This window comes from Schistocerca piceifrons, chromosome 3 (genome assembly GCF_021461385.2).
Source record: "Schistocerca piceifrons isolate TAMUIC-IGC-003096 chromosome 3, iqSchPice1.1, whole genome shotgun sequence".
NCBI lineage: Eukaryota > Metazoa > Arthropoda > Insecta > Orthoptera > Acrididae > Schistocerca > Schistocerca piceifrons.
Window position 1 is genome coordinate 500,818,928 of NC_060140.1, and position 23,979 is coordinate 500,842,906.

At 43.1% G+C, this 23,979-nt stretch overlaps 1 protein-coding gene across 1 annotated transcript in view; it reads left to right on the forward strand.

Annotated features, from left to right (window-relative positions):
- LOC124787787 (tetraspanin-33-like) overlaps window positions 1-23,979 on the forward strand; it is a 75,362-nt gene that overhangs the window by 19,252 nt on the left and 32,131 nt on the right. Inside the window, exon 4 of the mRNA XM_047254690.1 lies at window positions 7,769-7,900. Within this exon, the coding sequence (XP_047110646.1) occupies window positions 7,769-7,900 (132 nt within the window). The remainder of the gene's footprint in view (window positions 1-7,768; window positions 7,901-23,979) is intronic.

A 23,979-nucleotide genomic window follows, 5' to 3' on the forward strand; every position in this document is an offset into this window, starting at 1 on the left:
GCTCAGGGCAGCAGTGGCCCCTTTACAATCTGCAGCACCTCCAATCTCTGCCTTGACCTTTGAGGTCTTTTATTACCCTGATGGCGATCTGCAAGAACCCTAAAAACAATTTCAGGTCTTGCTCTTGCATCGCCTTCAGGGACTTATCTCCAACCCCCACCACCAACGTTCATACTTCTGGTACAGCCTTCTGGTTGATTACTCTCCAGTCCTCTGTCGAGACTTTTGGGTTCTGGACCCCTGATTTCTTGGACAGAATCTATGGTGAGACATCCTTAAGGATCTGGTACCCATATTGATACCTTTGCGATCTTAAGGAGCTCAGCTGCCATCTTGACTAGGAGCTTCGCATCCACCTACAGGCACACTGGACTCGCATTCGGGAGGACGACGGTTCAATCCCGTCTCCGGCCATCCTGATTTAGGTTTTCCGTGATTTCCCTAAATAGTTTCAGGCAAATGCCGGGATGGTTCCTGTGAAAGGGCACGGCCGATATCCTTCCCAATCCTTCCCTAACCCGAGCTTGCGCTCCGTCTCTAATGACCTCGTTGTCGACGGGATGTTAAACACTAACCACCACCACCATCCACCTACAGGGATATAATCCCCCAATCTTTTCAAAGAGGGCCATCTGTACATGCTGCTCCTGCTGCAAGGTGATGCCTACCAGTGGATAGCCTTACTAGATAACTGCCAACTTAAAAACTGAGACAGCAGTACCACATGTCTGTTTCCCTGTTTCTTGCCTCTGCTTTTCCTGGGCTCACTTACCCAGAGAGGACGGAGTCTTAGATTCCTCCCTTATCCTCTTGTTACTTATCTTTGACATTGTGGGAGTCTGCATATCCCCTTCAATCTGAGACAGTTTTTTCTTGGGGGTCTTGGGCTCTAGCCCTTTTAATTCCCTCCACTTATGTTTGGGAAGCCATTCTTTTCCTTCCTTTTGTTTCTGTTCCCTGAGAAGTTTCCTTCTCTGGGCCCCAGACAAGGCTTTAATCTTGATCTGGTCCAACTTCGCAGTTAAAGTTCCCACTTCTTGCTCAGGTCTAGATCCTGATTCAGTAGTGAGAGTGGATTCCATCGGTCCTGACCCCGATGTGTGGGTGTCTGAGGTCTCAGTTTGCCCCTCAGTTTGTTTAATTTATTTTCGTTTGTCATGTTCATCTTGGTCCCATGAGATTTGGGGATCTACGCGGTCCACACCATGGAAACCCTGCCTAGTGTAAGGCTGCTTACTCAGGGAGGTCACCTGGTATCCCTGACGCTCCATTTGCAACACATCTTCCCATGTGCCAGACACCCCTCAGCACAGATCACATCTCAACTTGGGTTGGGAAAGGAAATTAGGTAAGGACTAGGGGTGGATAAGGAAGACGTGATGTTGTGGGACACTCTTAGGCTGCTCCATCAGGTAAGGCCTTTCCGGCAGTAGGCCCTTCACCTTCGGCATAGCCCTCAGCGTCACTGAGATATGCAAGCCTTTCCACGCGCATGGACAGTGCCTCCCCAAGGTGGTGTCCCACGCAGAGGACCAGACAGGGAAATACAGTCTCCTGAGTTGCTTAACCTGATATTTTCCTTGATTTGTAATTTTGAGATGGATGGTTTCCAGTCAATCATCTGCTTTGATTTGAAACTGCATTTCGGGAGGACTTTCCTCAGTGCCGCCCTCTTGTTGGTTTTCTTCAATCTCTGTAAGGCCTATGACACAATTATTGCTATCACACCCTATTTACTCTCCTTGAGTGGGGTCTTTGGGCCCCACCTCTATTTTTATTTGTCAGTTCCTGTCCCAGTGATCGTTCAGAGTTCAGGTTGGCACAGCTCTCAGTTCTCTGCAGACCCAGGAGAATGACGTTTCACAGGGCTCCATATTAAGTGTCCTTTTTCTCATCACTATTAGTGGACTTCGAGCCTGTGCCAGACCACTGGTCATCTCTGCTCTGTATGTGGATGATTTTTTATCTAGGCTAGCTCCCACTTACTGGCCTCTGCAGAGAAACAGCTTCAGGGTGCCATCCAGTGCACTTTTGCATGGACACTCTCACATGGTTTTGAATTCTCTCCACTTAGTTCGAGGGTGGTGCATTTCTGCCTCAGCATTGTAATCCACACTGATCTGGAACTGTACCTTGATGTCCAATGACTGACCTTGACCCCAGTTCCATTTCTTGGGTCTTCTTTTTGACAACAACATTACTTGGTTGCCTTGTATCCACCTTCTGAAGGTTGACTATTTTCGTAAACTCATTGTCCTTCACTTCCTTCCCCATACGTCTTGACACACAGATCATTCTTCATCTTTATCGGGCATTATTTCTGTCTCGCCTGGACTCAGGTTGTCATGTTTATGGATCAGCTTGCCCTTTCCACGCTGCTCCTCTTGGACCTGGTTCATCATCATGGTATCAGTTTAGCCACAAGTGCCTTTAACATTAGCCATGTTGACAGTCTTCTGGCTGATGCTGGTCAGTTCTGTGGTCCCACTTGTGGTGTCCTATGCCATCACTGTCTGCTCTTCCCCTGCTCACCCCTCCTATTCTGTTATTTTCATGGCTTCGGGATGTCACCTGCCCACTGTCTAACCTTGTGTGGGTTTACCTTTTAAGCTCTGCCTCCCTTCTCTCTGCCACCATTTCTGTCTAGTGTCCTTGTCCTCTTCTGCATGTTCTATCCAAATCACCCATCCTTGGTTAGTTACCGAGTGAAGTTATGCAACAGTTAGCACACTGGACTCACATTCAGGACAACAATGGTTCGAACCTGCATCTGCCCATTCTGATTTAGGTTTTCCGTTATTTCCCTAGATAACTTCAGGCAAATGCCAAGATGGTTTCTTTGAAAGAGCATGGCTGATTTCCTTCTACATCCTTCCCTAATCCGAGCTGCTGCTCTCTCTATAATGACTTCATTGTCGACGGGACGTTAAATATTAATCTCCTCCTCCTCGGTTAGTTCCTCAGCTCTGGATTTGGATGGATCTTTTCCAGGATGTGAAAGCCTCCATTGTGGCAATGGTGTCTGATTGTTTGTTCTGCTGGCTCTTCAGTTTTTTTTACACCAATGGCTTTGAATCCTCTGATCATGTAGGACATTATTTCACGTCTTCTGTTGTCAAAGAGCACCATCTCTTGCCTTGTTGTTTGTGGGGTGTTTACCACGGGGCTGATGGCCATCTATCGGGCCACCTGCTTTATTAAAAACAGTACTCCCTCAACTGAGTTTTTTATGTAAGAATTCAATTAGTGGTCTTCAAACTATCACTCACTGTTTTTCCCACCACTCCTTGGTCTCTTCTCACCAATCGTGGCACTGCTGCTTGTTCGATTGATTTCCTTTGGGTCCCCTGCCACATGAGCATCTCAGGTAATGATCTTGCCGATCGTCTGGGTAGGGGTGGGGGTGGCCACCTACCAATGTCCTCCATGACCCCTCTGGAGGCAGATTTGCAGCTTTATGTCAAATCCCTTTTTGCTCAATCTTTGGCTGACTCTTGTGGGGCTAACCCCGTGTCTAATAAAAATTTTGTGCAATCAAGGAGACTCCCACCACATGGCATTCTTCCCTCTGCCTCTCCCAGTGGAAATCATCCATCCTCTGTTATCTTTGTATTGGCCATACTAATTTGACCCACGGTTTTTTAGTCTGCAGTGAGGCCCCCTCCCCCCCTTCCCTCTTGTAGTTGCAGGCCCACCTCACGGTGATCGATATTTTGCTGGATTATTCCCACTTTTTGGCCCTTCACACTAAATGTGTCCTCTCACCTTTCTTGTCCCAGATGTTAGCGTATGACCCTCGCACTGTTACAGTTGTCCTTGGTTTTCTTTGTGAAAGTGGCTTTTCCTCCCAGGTTTAAGTACCTGAATTTCTGTCTGTAATTGGAGTCCCTCGGTTAGAGTTGGCAGTGGTTAATGGGCGTATTGGACTTGCCTCCGCATGGACTGGTTATCTCCCCCCTCCCCCTTTTTCCCAACATTTTGTCTAATCTTTTGTTTCCCCTTTTATTGTGTCTTCTTCCCTTGGTGTTGTCCTAATTGGGTCATGATCTTGGTATGGTATGGTGTGGTATGGGGATTGGGAAGGGTCGGCAGCAGTGCTTGGTGCCCCAACAAATGTAGTGTCACTAGGGTGCCTCTGCTCTCACTGTTCCCCCACCCCCTCTCCTGTTATTTACTCTACCTGCTGCCCCAATGTTTCTTTTACCTCTTTTTTCCTTCCCCTTGACTGGACTATGTTGTTTGTTTAGCTCTTCCCCAAGTATATCCCTCTTTAGTTACTGCACTGAAAGTTGCCGGTTGATCCTATAGTGGCACAGTTTGTGTTCTCTTTTGTTGTTGTTGAAATGGTGAAATTTCTTCCCGTACCAAATGCAGTTATGGATAAGAATCTCGGGGGGAGGGGGGGGGGGGGGGGGCTGGGGTGCGGGCGCGGGCGCGTTAAGCATTTACAGCAGTTTTGTACTTGACTCAATTTTAGCAGTTGTACAGTGACATGTTGTATTGTACTGAATGCAGATATAGAAAAACTGCAAAAAGCATTGTGACTAGGTGTCACAGACCAAAAAACAGCTTTAAGACAAAGAGTAGATGGCACCCCAGTACAACAGTGCTAAATTTAGTATTAAAGTTGTAGAGGTTTGGCTGACTGTACTATGGGAACCTACAACTATTGTGTGTGTGCCTCACTCCTGTTGCATGCATTGGGAGATCTTGTGTTCAGTATTTGAGTCATTACCGTATCACTGCTGTGTGTAGTGTAGTCCTGCGTTATGTGGTGGGAGCCCTAAATACCATTGTCTCAATGCAGAGCCAGGCTACATAATTCAGGCAGCATGTTCGACAATAACTGTACGTTTAAAATAGTGTTATGTAATAGTAAATGAGTAGTGAAACTTCACATCTAGATCTAAAAAAAGTGCAGTGCTTGAGAAGAAAGGGAAATTAAAGTTGACGTATTAGAAAATGATTGAAACCTCTGGTACATGTGTGAGAAAATGAAGTTAGTCTTATTGCTAGAACCATTCTTCACCTACTCCTTTCTCTGTCTAGCACAAGCTCACAACATTACAGAGGAAAGCTGAAGAAAACACCCCCCACCCCATAATTGAAATGTTGTATATACATTTGAGTGGAACTTGGCTGGTTTCTGAGCTCGTATAACGAAGTTAAAAATTCTGTTGCTGTAAAAGCTTTAGTAGTGTGTGTTTGAGTGTTACTTCTTAAGATCTCATATTTGTTTGGACTAAGTGGTTTGTTGGTGGCATATCTTCATTTTGATATAAGTTTTTGAGTAGCAGTGTTTATTTTTAACCTCTTATCACTCCTCACCATCAGCACTCAGGTACATGAAAACAGGTTTGTAAGCTCCTTCGACAACAATTTCATGTGTGTTTCAATGTTCAGGCTATATAGACATCAGAAACAACTTTCAGCTATTTCTCCTTCGAAACACTGACACTGTATTGTTGTTATAAACCTGCCTTTGAATTCTGTTGAAAACTTCCAGTGATTATATCCCTGTTTGGACTTCTGTTGAAGGAGTAACAGTTCAAAAGTACTGAAAATAAAAGAAAAAGAAAAAAACATGAAAGCAAACTGATTGTCAAGGTGGGTGCGTGTTGTTGACATTAATTCCTATTTGGTATTGTGATTGACAGGCTACAGTTGTACTCCACAAATCACTGTAAATGCATGACGAAGATAATTTTATTCGTTCAGTAGACAATTTTCTTTCTCTCCCCATCATAGACCGAGTGTTGGACATGCTGTTCTTAATCTAATTTTACATTTGCAGTCCATATAAGAGTATTATCTGAGAAGCTGAAGAATATTCAGATTCTGTCTTGAAAACTGCTTCATGGAATTTTCCACCCAGTGTTGGGAAAATGTGTGTCATTCTTGAAGTGTCTGGCAATTCATATTTTGTTGTATTTCCTTAAACCTTGCTAACCCATAAAAATATGTTAACATTTGCCCTGCACTTCTGTTTATAACTTTCTGGTGCATGTGTTAATACAACCTATAAATGAATCCCATACACTTGCTTGCAGATTATAAAATTATGTTATAAGCAATCCATTTCATATAATCTTGCCTATAAATCAGTCTGCCAGTCATTTAATTGATCATTGATTCTACATGATTGTCCCACTTCATATACCCATACATTGTTCATTCCAGGTGTTTGTATAACCAATCCGGGTCACTGTATATGATTGATACCAGCTGTAATTATGAACTGTAGAGTCATAAGTTACTACTGTTTCATATACAATGAAATCCATGACTTTAAATTTTCCTATGTTAGGTGCTATTTGTTTATCATTAGATATAGTCAATAAAATTTTTATATAATTGAATATTATTACACCTTTTATCAGATAATACTTCCTCATAGATAACATTATCTGCTAAGTCACTAACATAAAACATGAGCTATAGTGGGCCATCACACGTACCGAGAATTGCTTTGTGGTACGTTATGTCCGTCAAGAAGCCTTTTATACAGGTACAAACCAGACTGTACCTCTTTTACTGGGTGTTAATGATATTCTTAATCATGTTAAATTGTTGCATTTTAGCAGTTTCAGCTGGTTTTCAACAATGCTAACATTGATATGTGCAATGAACAAAATTAAGTGGTACTGTGAAGTTTTAGTTCATACATTGTTCAAGAAGTACTAACATCCTTGTACAGAGAGGGAAAAGGCTCAAGCTCAGAAGCTTCTCATTGAGAGTGAGAAGATGCCATGATATTTTCTGAACTGTATCAACTGGTCCACATCATACTGAACAAGGCAATGCAGTATTTAAATCATTGGACCCACATTTAGAAAGATCAAACACCCACCATACGTATCAAGTTTGTTTCCCAAAATCACTCAAATTAAGTGGTGAAGTGGTTAAGGTGCTTCTATTACCCGTGTCCTGTCAAAATTTCAACCTCTAATGATCTCATCAGCATGTCATTAAATCTTAATCTTCCATCTAAAATCACCATAGGTGATTGCTGAGTGTGTACCTTGAACATGACTGCAATGTGTTCATTCTGTAACAAATAATTTCAGTGAAATATGTAGAGTGAAAGCAAAATCGAAGCAGCCCAAATTCAAAGAAATTTGGAAGAATGATGAAAACTTCGCATAGCATGTTTTCCCACGTCATTAATGTCAGTGTTCATCCATTTATTCCAGTTCTCGTGACTGAAGTTTTGTCTTTATATATGATATTAATAAGCAAAACACAGGTCAGTAGTAATGGATTGCTAAAGATATAAAGCTATGTCATAAGTGAAATATTTCTGTTCTCATGAATGTTACAAAGTTGTACTTACCATAAAGATTGCAGACAGGCACAGTTAATACACTTACGAAAAGCTTTCAGCCACAGCCTTTGTCAGTAAAAGAGAGACACGCACCATTCACACAAGCAAGCACACGTCAGGCACACACAACTGCCAACTCCAACATCTTGGGCCAAGGTGCTAGAGTTGGTGGTTGTGTGTGTGTGTGTGTGTGTGTGTGTGCGCGCGTGTGTGCTTGCTTGTGTGTGTGAATGGTTTGTGTCTCTCTTTTATAAATGAAGGCTGTGGCTCAAGCTTTATGTAAGGGTCTTTTAATTGTGCCTTTCCGCAACTTGATGTGTCTTCTTTGCGGTAAGTAGCAATGTCTTTTCCTACGTTGTTAAAGTTGTGCTGAATTATTTGTAATACTTCGCGTAAAATTATTTACTTATTACTGAAAATTACATAAATATGTGCCTTTTTCAGTTTAAATGTTGTGGTCTCAGCTCAGAAGGCTACATGGATTGGTCAAAAAATGAATATTTTAACTGTTCCTCGCCCAGTGTTGAACGCTGTGGTGTGCCATTCTCCTGCTGCATGAATGCTACAGATATCAGTGTAAGTTCTTTTGTATGTTAAATTTCTAATGAACCTCTCTCCTTCGTTTTTGTAAAAATGTTTTTGAATTTTCCTTTTTATGCTCATACATGTGTGCAAGAGACTGTGAGGATTGACAGTGTATGGAATAGAGTTAAAGTCCAGAACAAACTCAGAACAAATACTTTTAATCAACAGTAATACAGTATGCAGAATTACACTAATTATTTTCCCCACATCATATAATTAACCTTCAACATGTAACCAAATTATTAAAAAATGAAATTTTTGCTTAGTGACTATCGGAGCCTGAGTCTAAACACATTTTACTATTGTAATTAAAAATGCTTTCTGGTATCTGAATCAGTCTAGTATCAGATCTCCCTGCTGCCAAAATTACTAAGTTACTTAACTTTTATGTTCATTGGAATTACCTTTTTTATTTGATATCAATGCCAATCAGTTGCTTTAATCTCACATCAACTGAAGTGGTGCATACTGAAAGGGACTCGGTCACAATTGAGGACAGTCTGTTTGCCATCTCTATTTCATAACCAACATCCAGCTATCATTTGCACATTAAATAATATTAAGTGTACTGGTGGCTATAGTGCTGGATATTAAAAAAAAAAAAAAAAACACTTAAGACGTTGTAAGGGAATTATACTTCTTTTCTTAATTTTACTCTACTCATGTAACTCGACTGGGGTCTTTCAGTACAGATCAATTTTATTGACAATGGAGATGATTTTTTGTTCTGAGTTGCCACAAAATTCGTAGCATTGAAAAGTATTTGTAGTCTGAAATTTTTTTGTTCTTAGGTAGCATCCCACTTATCTTGCCTTGTAGGACACCTAAATAAAATGGTGGTAGAAGTAGGGCAGAACGCTTCCTTTAAAAATTTCCATTTTGCTAGTTCCTGTCTTTCCAATTCTGTTTTATTAGTTGAGGAATTAACTTTTTATGTAAGTTATTTCTTTAAGGAAAATCAGTTATATTTTGTAAAATATCCTCCTATTCAAGGCAGTAGCTTCATGGAAGGCTACCAGTGTCTTGCTGCACATTCAAATCAGATCAATGTTGCATGTAATGTCTAGTTGGTTAATACCTGAATATGGATTTCAGTGGCTACATCCATAACATTGTTGAGAGCTATGTTTATGACAGCCAGTGATTAAATAAAGCCGTCTCCAGCCACTTATTGCCTCTGCTGTTTACAAACTGTGCCCATTAACTATCACAATAGACATGCTGCAAAATATTTGATAAAACCTTATGTGCATGAATGACTGTGGTAAGTAGGAGACAGTGCATTGCCAGATAATGAGCTAGGTGTCACATTTGTGGACTCAACACTACCTAAGTATCTGTAGATGAGTATACAAGGGTCACACTGTGAGTTTTGACATGCGAGGACTAGACAGTGCTGTTGAGATGTGACATAACTATTATTTTTAAACTTTTTGTTTGGTATTGTTAGATCAATGGGAGCTCAGAAATTGTCAAAGAAGATTGTTTACAGTGTTGTGAAAAACAGCAGCTCACATTGTTTCATTCAGATTTTGCCAGTCGATCACCTTCAGGAAAGTTTGTTTACAGTCTGAAAGTCTCACCATGGTCATGCTTCTGGCAGCAAGGAAGTTTGTGAAGGTCACCCAAAATTGGGTGTTATTCCAAAACGCCAAGTGTGATGTGATCACAGAGGTAGCCATCAGATAGAAAGCAAGTTTGATTTTGCATAAACACTTGGCTATAAATAAATGTTTGTGGAAGATTTTGTGCAATTTCTTTGAAGGTGAAAATTGGCTTTATCAGTCAGTTGGGTCAGTTGGTTGTAAGGAAATGCTAAAAAAAAAATTGACTAAGAAATGCAAAATGTGTATACTACATTGCAATTGGGAACAAAACTTAGATATGTTCTTACAGGCAGGAATTTAAGCAGCAGTCAAATGTTTAGGTGTCTTTTCGTGAACAAAGACTGACAACAGTGGTTCATTCATGAAGCAGTTCCAAAAGCATTATTACTTGTTTCTTTGAGTCCACTGGACATGCCGTGACAGTTGTTTTAGTAGATCATAATACGGTTAATGCTGAATGGTATGCAGCAGTTTGTAGGCTTCAGATCATTGACAAAATTGGGAAAGATAATCGAAAACATTGCATCTTTCTTCATTCTGACATTACCATCTATCACATGCTAGATTAAATGGTTGATTATTTGATGGAAGAAAACATTGAACTAATGTATCATTGACTATATTTGCCTGATTAAGTAAGCGCCTAACGCTTTAGTTTTGTTTCCTTATGTCAGATGTGTGGACCATGATTTTCATTGCTAAGAAGTTGTTGAATCCTTCCAAAACTGTTTAGAGATACCAAAATAGAATGGAAAAAAATTTTTTTTAGGATTGCTATCAATGCATGGAAAAATTGTAAAATTTTAATGAGGAGTGTTATGAGAAACAATAAAATGATTTCTACTATGAACGAAATATCCTTTTTTTTTTTTTTCTTTTTCAAACAATCCTGTTGGAGGAACATCCGCAACCGAGCATTATACCAGAGGTTGAAAACACCGCTACAGTTGTAAAGTTCTTTTACTATCAAATGACCAGTTTCAGGTTCTTATACGCCCATCTTCAGGTGTTGTAACTTGATGCTGTGACCCCAGAGTGCCACAGTGGACGTGTACGAGGCACAGTGTGCTACCTACATAGCAAAGCATGCTTTGTGCTCACAGGTAGCACACCGCGCCTCATACATGTCGCTCTGGGGTCACAGCACCAAGTTACAACATCTGAAGATGGGCGTATAAAAGCCAAGCATATAAGAAACAGTTACTACAAAGTATCATTGCTGAATGCGCCCTGCACAAGTGTGGTATGAACTAAGGAATAACCAAGCGTAGACTGTACATGTTTAAATGAAATGTCTGTAATACCAAATACAGAAGGCAGATACCACTGAACAGTTTAAATCAGGCCTCTGTAATAGTGTGTATATGGAAAAAAAAGTGCTTAATCTCTACATGTCACCTAACACATGAAATATATACAGGCATTTTCGTGAGCAAATAATAGTACATCATAAAAATGGAAACCATGAAATGGCATCAAAACCTTCAGTACACAGTACCTGAAAGAACTGAATGACAACACACAATTTCTGTGTGGCAGACCATGGTCTCTTCCACTTTGGTTGTCTGAGTGGGGCATTCCGTCAGTCAGCAACAACTTCCTGCTTACTGGCATTACGGATTTCAACTCGCCATCATTGTCACCATCACTTTCCACACCGTGCTCGTGCAGATAAACCCTTCCCTGTGTGAGAGAGGTCACAAGCAGCATTGATAGGGAGTATGAACAACATTGAATTACAGTTCTGGTGTTGCCGACCTTGGCCATAGTGCTGAACACAGCTCGTACTCCCCCCCCCCCCCCCCCAACACACACACCCACCACCACCACCACCACCACCACCACCACCACCACCCCTCTTCCCTCTTGCACTCCCTGCTGAGCAAACTCCAGAATCAGCCCTTACAGACCTGGCTTTACCGGAGTTAGTTGTGGCCAGATCTCCTTCCCTGTTTGGAGTGTCTTCAAATGAGTGTGTTAAAAATTCTTGAATTCCAAAGGGTCCATAGAATCTGGGCAACAATTTTAGCTTATTTTTTCTGAAGCTTTGCTCACTCTTTTGAAATTCTGGGCAAATACCTTGTCCCCAATTTGGTAGCTGTTCGGCTGTCGCCCCCTCATTGTATTATGTGGCTGCCCTCATATAACCCTTCTGAATATTCCTCTTGACTTTCCTCCACTGTACAGCCACCTGCTGAGCACTTTTTCTTTCAGGCAATAAGTACTCATGGACCTTAAAGTTTTCACTGGAGATGAGATTTGGTAACATAGAAGCAAATTTCTGACTGTGGTCTGGTAGTTCTGGTGGCGCACAGTGTTAAATTTCATGGTTAAGCAAAGCAACGAATGATCTCATTGACTTTGGTCTTTGGTGTGGTGTGCTACAAGGGCAGATGCGAGGTTCTCTCATTTTTTTTATTTATTTGTTTATTTATTTATTGTTCCGTGGGACCAAATTAAGAAGTCTCCATGGTCATGGAACAAGTCAATACATGAAATTATAACACGATATTAGAAACAGATAAAATGAAATATAAAAAAACATATTCAGATGACAAGTCGTAAGTTTAAATAAAGAAAATCAACAATGTAACACTGGAATTTGCTTAATTTTTTTAGCTCTTCCAGGAGCTCCTCGACAGAATAGGAGGAGTGAGCCATGAGGAAACTCTTCAGTTTAGACTTAAAAGTGTTTGGGCTACTGCTAAGATTTTTGAGTTCTTGTGGTAGCATATTGAAAATGGATGCAGCAGAATACTGCACTCCTTTCTGCACAAGAGTAAAGGAAGTGCATTTCACATGCAGATTGGATTTCTGCCTAGTATTAACTGAGTGAAAGCTGCTAACTCTTGGGAATGGGCTAATATTGCTAACAACAAACGACATTAAAGAAAATATATACTGTGAGGGCAATGTCAGAATTCCCAGACTATTGAATAGGGGTCGACAAGAGGTTCTCGAACTTACACCACATATAGCTCGAACAGCCCGCTTTTGAGCCAAAAATACCTTTTTGAATCATAAGAATTACCCCAAAACGTAATACCATATGACATAAGCGTATGAAAATATGCGAAGTAGACTACTTTTCGTGTTGAAGTGTCACTTATTTCAGATACTGTTCTAATGTTAAATAAAGCAGCATTTAGTTTCTGAACAAGATCCTGGACATGGGCTTTCCACAACAGCTTACTATCTATCCGAACGCCTAGGAACTCGAACTGTTCCGTCACGCTTATAATATGCCCATTCTGTCTGATCAAAATATCGGTTCTTGTTCAATTGTGAGTTAGAAACTGTAAAAACTGAGTCTTACTGTGATTCAGCATCAAATTATTTTCCACAAGCCACGAACTTACACTCCTGGAAATTGAAATAAGAACACCGTGAATTCATTGTCCCAGGAAGGGGAAACTTTATTGACACATTCCTGGGGTCAGATACATCACATGATCACACTGACAGAACCACAGGCACATAGACACAGGCAACAGAGTGTGCACAATGTCGGCACTAGTACAGTGTATATCCACCTTTCGCAGCAATGCAGGCTGCTATTCTCCCATGGAGACGATCGTAGAGATGCTGGATGTAGTCCTGTGGAACGGCTTGCCATGCCATTTCCACCTGGCGCCTCAGTTGGACCAGCGTTCGTGCTGGACGTGCAGACCGCGTGAGACGACGCTTCATCCAGTCCCAAACATGCTCAATGGGGGACAGATCCGGAGATCTTGCTGGCCAGGGTAGTTGACTTACACCTTCTAGAGCACGTTGGGTGGCACGGGATACATGCGGACGTGCATTGTCCTGTTGGAACAGCAAGTTCCCTTGCCGGTATAGGAATGGTAGAACGCTGGGTTCGATGACGGTTTGGATGTACCGTGCACTATTCAGTGTCCCCTCGACGATCACCAGTGGTGTACGGCCAGTGTAGGAGATCGCTCCCCACACCATAATGCCGGGTGTTGGCCCTGTGTGCCTCGGTCGTATGCAGTCCTGATTGTGGCGCTCACCTGCACGGCGCCAAACACGCATACGACCATCATTGGCACCAAGGCAGAAGCGAATCTCATCGCTGAAGACGACACGTCTCCATTCGTCCCTCCATTCACGCCTGTCGCGACACCACTGGAGGCGGGCTGCACGATGTTGGGGCGTGAGCGGAAGACGGCCTAACGGTGTGCGGGACCATAGCCCAGCTTCATGGAGACGGTTGCGAATGGTCCTCGCCGATACCCCAGGAGCAACAGTGTCCCTAATTTGCTGGGAAGTGGCGGTGCGGTCCCCTACGGCACTGCGTAGGATCCTACGGTCTTGGCGTGCATCCGTGCGTCGCTGCGGTCCGGTCCCAGGTCGACGGGCACGTGCACCTTCCGCCGACCACTGGCGACAACATCGATGTACTGTGGAGACCTCACGCCCCACGTGTTGAGCAATTCGGCGGTACGTCCACCCGGCCTCCCGCATGCCCACTATACGCCCTCGCTCAAAGTCCATCAACTGCACATACGGTTCACGTCCACGCTGTCGCGGCATGCTACCAGTGTTAAAGACTGCGATGGAGCTCCGTATGCCACGGCAAACTGGCTGACACTGACGGCGGCGGTTCACAAATGCTGCGCAGCTAGCGCCATTCGACGGCCAACACCGCGGTTCCTGGTATGTCCGCTGTGCCGTGCGTGTGATCATTGCTTGTACAGCCCTCTCACAGTGTCCGGAGCAAGTATGGTGGGTCTGACACACCGGTGTCAATGTGTTCTTTTTTCCATTTCCAGGAGTGTATTTCACGAACTACGTTATTTGATACTGTTTCAATATTACACACAAGATCCTTCACTACCAAGCTGGTGTCATCAGCAAACAGAAATATTTTTGAATCACCTGCAATACTAGAAGGCATATCATTTATATAAATAAGAAACAGCAGTGGCCCCAGCACCGGCCCTTGGGGAACGCCCCACTTAACAGTGCCCCATTGGGACTGAACATCACTACCACTCTCAATATTGCGGAGAATTACCTTCTGCTTTCTGTTCTTAAAGTAAGAGGCAAACCAATTGTAAGCTGCTCCCCTTACTCCATAATGGTCCAACTTCTGCAGTAATATTTTGTGGTCAGCACAGTCAAAAGCCTTCGTTAAATCAAAGAAAACACCTAGTGTTCGCAACTTTTATTTAATCTGTCCAAAACCTCACAGAGAAAAGAGAATATAGCATTTTCAGTTGCTAAACCATTTCTAAAACCAAACTGAACATTTGACAGCAAATTATGTGAATTTAAATGCTCCAGTAACCTTGTATAGACTGCTACGGTCGCAGGTTCGAATCCTGCCTCGGGCATGGATGTGTGTGATGTCCTTAGGTTAGTTAGGTTTAAGTAGTTCTAAGTTCTAGGGGACTGATGACCACAGCTGTTAAGTCCCATAGTGCTCAGAGCCATTTTGAACCTTGTATATACAACCTTCTCAACAAATTTAGCAAACACCAATGGCATAGAAATAGGTCTAAAATTGTCAACATTATCAATGTCTCCCATTTTGTAAAGTGGCTTCACTACTGAGTACTTTAATCGGGCAGGAAACCGACCACTCCTAAAGGAAAAGTTACAGATATGGCTAAGTACTGGGCTAACATACATAGAACAATACTTCAGTATTCTGCTAGATACCCCGTCATATCCATGAGAGTTTTTGGTCTTTAGTGATTGAGTTAATAATTAAATCTCCCTCTTGTCAGTATCATGGAGGAGCATTTCAGGTAACAGTCTCGGAACACTTTTTTCTAAGAGCGCTTTATGATTCCCTGTTGGGACTAGGTTTCTATTTAGTTCACCTGCTATATTCAGAAAGTGATTATTAAATACTGTACATATATGCGACTTATCAGTAACACGGACATTCCCACAATGCACTGATTCTATATCCTCGACCTGTCTCTGCAGAACAGCCACTTCCTTTACGACTGACCATATGGTTTTAATTTTATCCTGAGACTTAGCTATTCTATCTGCATACCACATACTTTTTGCCTTCCTAATAACGCTTTTAAGCACCTTACAATACTGTTTGTAATGGGCTGCTGCATTTAGATTTTGACTGTTTCTAACGTTTTGATATAATTGCCACTGTGTTCTAAAAGATATTCTTATCCCTCTAGTCAGCCACCCAGGCTGCCTGTTTGTGCTAGTACCCTGTTTTGAACGTTCTAACGGAAAGCAACTTTCAAAGAGCACGAGAAAAGTCTTGAGAAAAGCATTATATGTTTATCATCTGCTGTATCACCGCTATAAACATCTTGCCACTCTTGTTCCTTGATAAGGTTTACAAATGTCTCTACAGCAACTGGATCAGTTTTCCTTAACAGCTGATGACTATATTTAACATGTGTTGCAGCACAAAAATCTTTTAGAGTTAAAATTTGTGCATCATGATCTGAAAGGCCATTCACCTTTTTGCCAACAGTATGCCCTTCTAGTAATGAGGAATGAATAAAAATGTTGTCTATGGTTGTTTTACTGTTCCCTTGCACTCTCGTTGGAAAGAAAACGGTTTGCATAAGATTATATGAATTAAGGAGGTCTACCAGCATCCTCTTCCTTGCACAATCACTTATGCAATTAATATTGAAGTCACCACATATAACTAACTTTTTGTATTTCCTATAAAGTGAACCAAGAACCTCCTCTAGCTTTAGCAAAAATGTTGTGAAATCAGAGTCTGGGGATCTATAAATAACAACAGTTAGAAGTTTAGCTCCATTAAATTTAACCACACCTGCACAACATTCAAACACCTTTTCAGTGCAGTACTTTGAAACATGAATTGACTCAAATGGGATGCCGTTTTTCACATACATGGCTACTCCCCCACACCGCAAAGAGCTCCTCGAAAAGCTGCCAGCCAACCTGTATCCTGGTAAAGGAAGCCTCTGAATTATCTCCTTATTTAAGAAGTGTTCAGATATACCAATAATTTCAGAGTCAGCATCTATAAGCAGTTCACTAACTTTATCTTTAATACCTTGTATATTTTGATGAAATATACTAATTCCCTCATTACTCGGATACCTAAGCTTTTTCAAAAGTGGTTCCTGTGTTAGGTATTCCTGCTTAAGGGAAGTCTCTCTATCAGCTGACTTCAATCTAAAAAAGGTGCAGCTCTAACACCCACTACTGCAGCAATTTTCCCATGAGTGATCCCACCAACCCCACCTATGCTGTCACCTATAAGCTTTTCCAACCTCCCCTTCCCATACCTGTTGAGGTGCAGGCCATGTCTAGTGAAACCCGTCCTGCTGATAGTCCACCGATGCCACTGAAATGTGACCCATGCTTTCTGTCATCAGCGTACCCCCAAATCTCATGTTATTACGCTTGACGGCTGTATTAAAATGAGGCCGATCGTGACGCTGAAACAGTCCCACATTCGTGTTGCCAGTCTGAGTGGCTATCTTTTCCAGGTCACCATTTATGTCATACTCCCCATCCCTATCAATACTATTACCAGCCCCACCCACAATCACTACCTGATCCTCTTTAGTAAAATCCCTACATAACAGTCACCTGAGCCAATCCTGCATTAGGCTTCACAATGCTGGTGACCTGGTACTCACTCCCCAGCACTTCCTGCAACTGCTGGCCAACACCTCTGCCATGAGAACTGCCTAACAGCAGAACCTTCTTCTTCCTCTTCGACTTTGCAACTGTTCTAGCCACCGTAACTACTGAGGTCTGCTGCATACTTCCTACATCTACAGCTACAAGAGATTCCTCTCCACTAGACTCTGACAGTTGGTCATATCTATTGTAAACACCAATAGTAAAACTATCTGAAAATCATCTTCTCCTAGCAGATCTCTTTCCAACAGCCAGCTCCCATTCCCCAACCCCCTTGTCCCTCCTCATTCTATCTAGCTCCTCCTGTGCGTTTTTCAACTGCACCTGAAGGGCACAGATCTTACGCTCAATCCCTTCCATGTATGAGGGGTTGGTACAATATGGCATGGTGGTGTTATATCGTACACCCACTGCACCACAGAATTGCTTGAATTATTGTGCTGTGAATGCAGTTGCACTGTCAGTAATGTGGACTGTGGTGGGAGAAAGGTACCAAATATATCTTGCAGTTTCTGAATGACATCTTGTGTGGTTGCTCTTCCAGTTGGTAACAACTAGACAAACCAGGTAAACGTGTCCACACACACCAAAATGAACTTGTTGCTGGCCTTAGATGTAGGTAGACCTAACCAAATCAATTTACACCTGTTGGAAGTGTCTGTCCACCATCTTGGAAGCTAAATATCCAACCTTATTTTATTGGTTGGGTTTGCTCGTCCCACACACAGATGTGTGGGACGAACATTTCAGTTCTTGTTATCCACATCTGGCCATATAAATTATTGTACGATCTATCCTCTTGTCTTATATACCCCACCGGAGGCTCCTGAAACTATTTGAGTGGTAATGGGACCAGTTACCCAAGCACAACTATCTCAACACCCCTACCCTCTGGGGCCTCACCACTTTGTGGTGAGTACATGCTTGGCTACACGGGGCACTAGCCTTTACAGCACTACTTCCTCTTTCTGTGGTGCAAATCTACACTTTATCTCTTACTTCCTCTGACTTTCTCTCAAATAGTCCTTTTGGTGCAGACCCTGCCTTGGTTTGGCCATAGTGCCATAGTGTCTTCCATTAACAATTATATGGTCCATTATTGGGTTTGACCTGCCATCTTTTCCAAATTTTACATAAGTGCGTATTGTGCAGGGAAGGTTGCGCACTGCATTGTATGCTCAATGTCTTTACCCTGCCACCCTTCCTACTTGTCTTATATACCCCACCGGAGGCTCCTGAAAATATTTGAGTGGTAATGGGACCAGTTACCCAAGCACAACTATCTCAACACCCCTACCCTCTGGGGCCTCACCACTTTGGCCCAGCATGGTAGCCATCCCAGCGTGGAGCGGTTGTCAAGTACTTGTGCAGAGGTAACCGCCTGACCACACAGGAACCACACTGTTGGTGCATGCACTTTACACTGCCCATGTATGCCATGGAGATTGTGTCCATCATGTTTGGGGTACGAAGGCTCCCAGCAATTGATTACTGGCCAGGTAGCCATTGCTGAGGCTGGGTGACACCCATGGGGAGAGCCCCCATTTGAAGTAGGTGGCACTGTGATGGATAGTTCACACATGAAGCGACTTAACGCTTTCTACCGCTCCTCATCACGTGGCCCCAGCAGTCTCTTTGAATGGAAAGACCTCGTACTGTGCAACTAAATATAGTCCCAACGTGTTCCCTTCTTCGGCCATACTGTGGGAGGAACATAGGATGAAATGACAAGGAGAAAAATACTCCCTCTGATACCTGATCCGTACCAGGACTGAAGGGGACACCTTTTTGGCCACAAAGCCCTTATTTTCTGTTGAACACATTGAAGACAGATATGGGGAAGTTGCAGGCATCTCTAAGGTCACAAGCAGTTCTCTCTGGATTAAAACGTCATCTCCTAGCCTGTCACAAGCACTGCTCTCTTGTGAAAAGTTGGGTGACATTCCTGTGACTGTCACTCCCCACAAGAGTCTCAATGAGGTCCAGGGCACCATTTTTGTCGTGATCTTATTTTACAACATGACAATGAGCTCTGGGCCAACTTAGAGCGATGGGGTACGCATTTCATCTGTCGTGTCCACAAGGAACCAAGGGAAAACAGAGTTGTTACTGGGGCCTTCATCTTGGCTTCTGAGGATGATACTTTACCTGAGAAGGTCAAGGTGATGGTTTACCAGTGTGATGTGAAACCTTATCTTCCTCCTCCTACGAGATGCTTCAAGTGTATGAAGTTCAGACAGATGTATTCCCATTGCACCACTACTACCCCTTTCTGTGGGGATGTAGACATCCGTTGCATGCAAATGTTCTTTGTGCCCCTTCCCCCATCTATGTAAGCTGCTGGCATGCTCCATCCCCCCTGCTCACCAAATGACTCAGTTTTTAAGCATGAGGAGAAAATCCACAAGTACAAGACTCTCAACAAGCTCAGAAAAGGTCGGGAAAGGTGTGAGTGTCTTAATACCATACAAATGACACAATCTTATGCTACATCCTCAGTGTTGTTGCCTTGTCTGTTGGTACTTTCCTGCTTTGTGCCTATTACAGTGGGCTCTCGGAGCCACCTGCTAATGACTGCCTCTCCTTCCCCTCCCATTGAGGCAGTTGGGGGCCCTCCTGGTGCTTCCACTGCACCCAGTTCGGGAGCATTGGCTCCCTGCCTGCTGGGGACACTGATCCCCATCCCCCAGCTGGAAGTGCCTCATCTTCCTGTGGCTTCTCTGGCTAGTAAAAGGTCCCTCAAGGCTCTCCCTCCTACGGTTTCTGCTGGTCCACAACTAGATGCCAGATCATGGCTGAAGGAACCACAGGCTGCTGGCCGTTGGACTCCTAGTTCTTCCTCTATCCCTGCAACCAATTCAGGAAAACCTTCTCAGTTCTCATTTTCTGCGGAGGCGGACAAAAGGAAGTTCTGTAAGAAGAAGAAAACACTGGTGGTCCTCACACTACCAAACTCTGCATGCACTCCTCCTATGCCCAAGGTGGAGATCCCAATGGCCACTGAGGCACCATATCTCCTCAGGCAATGTGCTGCAGAACATATGTCAGTGGATCTCCTGATGTCTCAAGTGGCGGCAGCACGTGATCTGTGGTCGTAACCTGACCAACCCCAGTCTCCAGGCCCCTTCGTGCCCCCATAGTATGCAGTCTGATCCTCCAGTGGAATAGTAACAGATTTTTCCACCACCTGACTGAGCTATGGCAGCTTTTAAGAACTTACCCTTCATTCTGTATTGCCATCCAAGAAACATGCATTTCCAGGAACTCGGACCCCTGCCCTCTATGGCTACTGAGGTTATTTTAAGAATCATACTGACTATGAGGGGGGCATTGGGTGGAGTTTGTATGTGTATTCTGGACTCATATATAGTTACCTTGTGCCTCTTGATATGCCTTTGAAGGCTGTGGCTGTTCAGGTAAGGACACATCAGGATTTTACCATCTGTAATGTTTATCTGCCTCCCGATGATCTTGTGTCCAAGAATGTACTGTCTCAATTACTTTCTTGGCTCCCCCCACCTTTCCTAGTGTTGGGCAACTCCGAAGCCTATAATCATTTGTGGGGTGGAGCAGTAATCACTGGCCATGGTAAAGACATTGAAACTTTCCTGGCACAGCTCGATCTCTTCCATATGAACTTGTGCCCCCCCCCTCCCCCCCCCCCCCCCACACACACACACTTCAGTGTGGCACACAGAACTTATTCACCCATTGATCTTCCTTTTGCAGCCCTGGACTTTCACCATCTATCCACTGGAGAGTCCATGATCTTCTGCCACTCCTTCAGTGTTTCTCCCCAGGACATCCTCCCAGATGGCTTCTCTGCAATGCTGATTGGGATAGGTTCACTTCTGCTGTTGTCGTAAGCTGCAAGGCAGTATCAATGCAGCTGTTCAGCATACAATGGCAACTCTTTTGACAGCTAACTGAGGCATCATGTCTTTTTCAGGATACCACCGTTGAAAGCAAGAATCTTGGGAACAGTGTGTTTCCACCACGTGTTTTTCCACTGCAAGTATGAGTAAAGATTAGATGTCTCTATAGCTTCCAGTCTGCTGCAGGTGTACCAAATACTTCCTTAGATGGTTCCATTTATACTGATCCAGACACAGTCACCAACCATTTTGCTGAGGGCTATGCTTGTGCACCTATGTCTGAGAACCACCACCCCACCTTTCGGCTAATTAAACTGTAGGTGGAGCAGATGCGCTTATCTTTCACTACCCACTTCATTGAATGGGAACTCTCCAGTGCCATAGCCCATTGCCCTAATATTGCTCCAGGGCTAGACCGCATCTACAACCAAATGCTGAAATGTCTCTTAGTGGATTGTCAGTGTCACGTCCTTGCCCTCTTTAATCGTATCTGAAACTAGGACAAGTTCCCAGTGGCAGGAAAGTGCATAGTTCCGGTGCTAAAACAGGGTCAGAACCCCCTAAAGATGGGCAGTTATCACCCAGCCAGCTGTACCAACATTCTGTGTAAGTTGCTCAAACGCATGGTGAGCAAGCGGCTGTGTTGGCTGCTTGAGTCTCGGGGCCTTTTGGCTGCATCTAAGGGTGATTTTTGCAAAGGCCACTCTACTGCTGATAATTTGGTTCATCTGGACTCCACCCTCCGGATGGCCTCTGCATGTCCTCAGGACCTCATAACTTCTTTTTCAACCTACAGAAGGCTTATGACACAACATGGTCACCACATCCTTACTATGTTAAATGAGTGGGATCTCCAGGTTCACTCCTGATTTTTGTCAAGAACTTCTTGTTGCACCATTTATTCCAGGTTCAGCTGGGTGCTTCATTCAGTACCCCCAGCAGCCAAGAGAATGGCGTACTGCAGGGATCTGTACTGAGCATCCCCCTCTTTCTGATGGCCATCAATGGTCTAGTTGCAGCTGTGGAGTCTTTGGCATCGCCCTCCTTATATGCTGACAATTTTTGCTTTTATTATTGCTCCTCTAATGTGGATGTTGCTGAGCATCACCTACAGGATGCCATATGAAAGGCTCAGTCATTGGCTCTCGCCCATGGCTTTCAGTTTTCAGCTGCCAAGACTTGTGTCATGCACTTGAGCATTAATATTGAGGTCACCCATCTGGCTACATGACTGATCTTTCTGGGCATGACCAGCTTACAGCTGAGCACCTGCTTGTCAGTTTCTAGGGTGAATTGCCTATGCTCAATGTAGTACTTAATTTTCTCCTTACCACATGTGCAGTATGTCCAGAGTTTATAATTAAGAGATTTAATAAAATTTCTGTAAATCATTCAAACCCCTTCAAGCGTATGTTCTTTCTCTGCAGACTCGCAAATAAGTGTTCTGAAAAAATGGGTATCCTGGCAAATATGGGTGCTTCCTTCACATTTCGTAAGATGGGATACCGTCTGATTGCTTCAACTCTTTCCAGATTGATGGAAATCTCTGTTGGAGACCATACGGCCTAAAAACTTCATGGTAGGACAGGTGAAGTCACCTTTTGTGACTTAATGCTATGCTCTGCCCCCCCCCCCCTCAATCTACGAAAAACTTCTCTTATGTGTTGAATCAATATGTAGGACCAGTTCATCAAGATAATGAGAGACATACTGAAACTTTATATCGGAAAATGCTGCAGCCATTAACTATGAGAGCACAGCTGTGCCTGTAGTCAACCCAAATGGTAAATGATTAAATTCAAACAGGTTCTAATCTGTGTCAGAAATGCTGTTACATGCTTAGACTCTCCTTCTAATGGCATTTGATAGTATGCCTGATTAAGATCTACTGTGGTAAATATCTTTGCCTTCTTAAACCATCCATCATAGATATAGATAATATCACCACCTTATTTAAGTCCCTGTAGTCCACAACTAGTCAATGTCCGCCATTAGCTTGTGGTCCAAGAATATTGGAGCAATGTATGGTGACTTCCATGGTCATATCACATCTTGTCGCATAGAGTGCAGCTTGATTAGGTTCATGATGCTGTGCCGTTACATACAGCATTAATATCGATAACCTTAGAGTTCCTTCATATGACAAATAGAATACAGTATCTTATAGTGTACCTGAAACAGGCACTACAAATTTTCACTGCCATATGCGCCCTGCACAAGTGTTCTATGAACTAAGGAATAACCAAGCAAAGACTGTACATGTTTAAATGAAATGTCTGAAAGACATACAGAAAGCGGATAACACTGAACAATTTAAATTGGCAAATGCCTCTGTAATAAATGTACACAGAAGTGTTGAATCTCTACAGCTCATGTAGCTTATGAAATGTGAAATGGTGACATAACCATAAGTACACAGTACCTGAATGAACTGAATGTCCAGCACGTTAATGACACAGTTTCTATGCATCCAGCTTATTGGCATTCCATAAGTGTCCAGTGTGTTTGTGCCAGGCATACACAAAGGTAGTCCTTTGGCTGATAGACCATGGTCCCTTCCGCTTAGACACAGCCGAGTAAACACACAGTCTATCCGTGTCGGGTGTTCTTTCAGTAAGTGATGACTTTCTGTTTGCTTGCATTACAGATTCCAATTCTGTTGCTGTCACCACCTCTTTCGCCCCTGTGATCCTGTAGATAAATCTCAATGTTAGAGAGGTCACAGGCAGCATTAATGGGGAGTATGGCCAAACTGAAATACAGTTAAGGTGTTTGAACATGGCACAACTTATTTTCTATTTTTATTTGTGCAAAATGAAATCCATTTTGTAATGCCACTAAATTATGAACTGACCACTGCAACTGAACTTGATTTGATGCACAAAATTTTGCTAGTCAAAGTTGATTCCATATCACAGTAAAATTAATGTGTGATCTTTCTTTATACAAAACGATTTCAGAGTTCAACTCGATT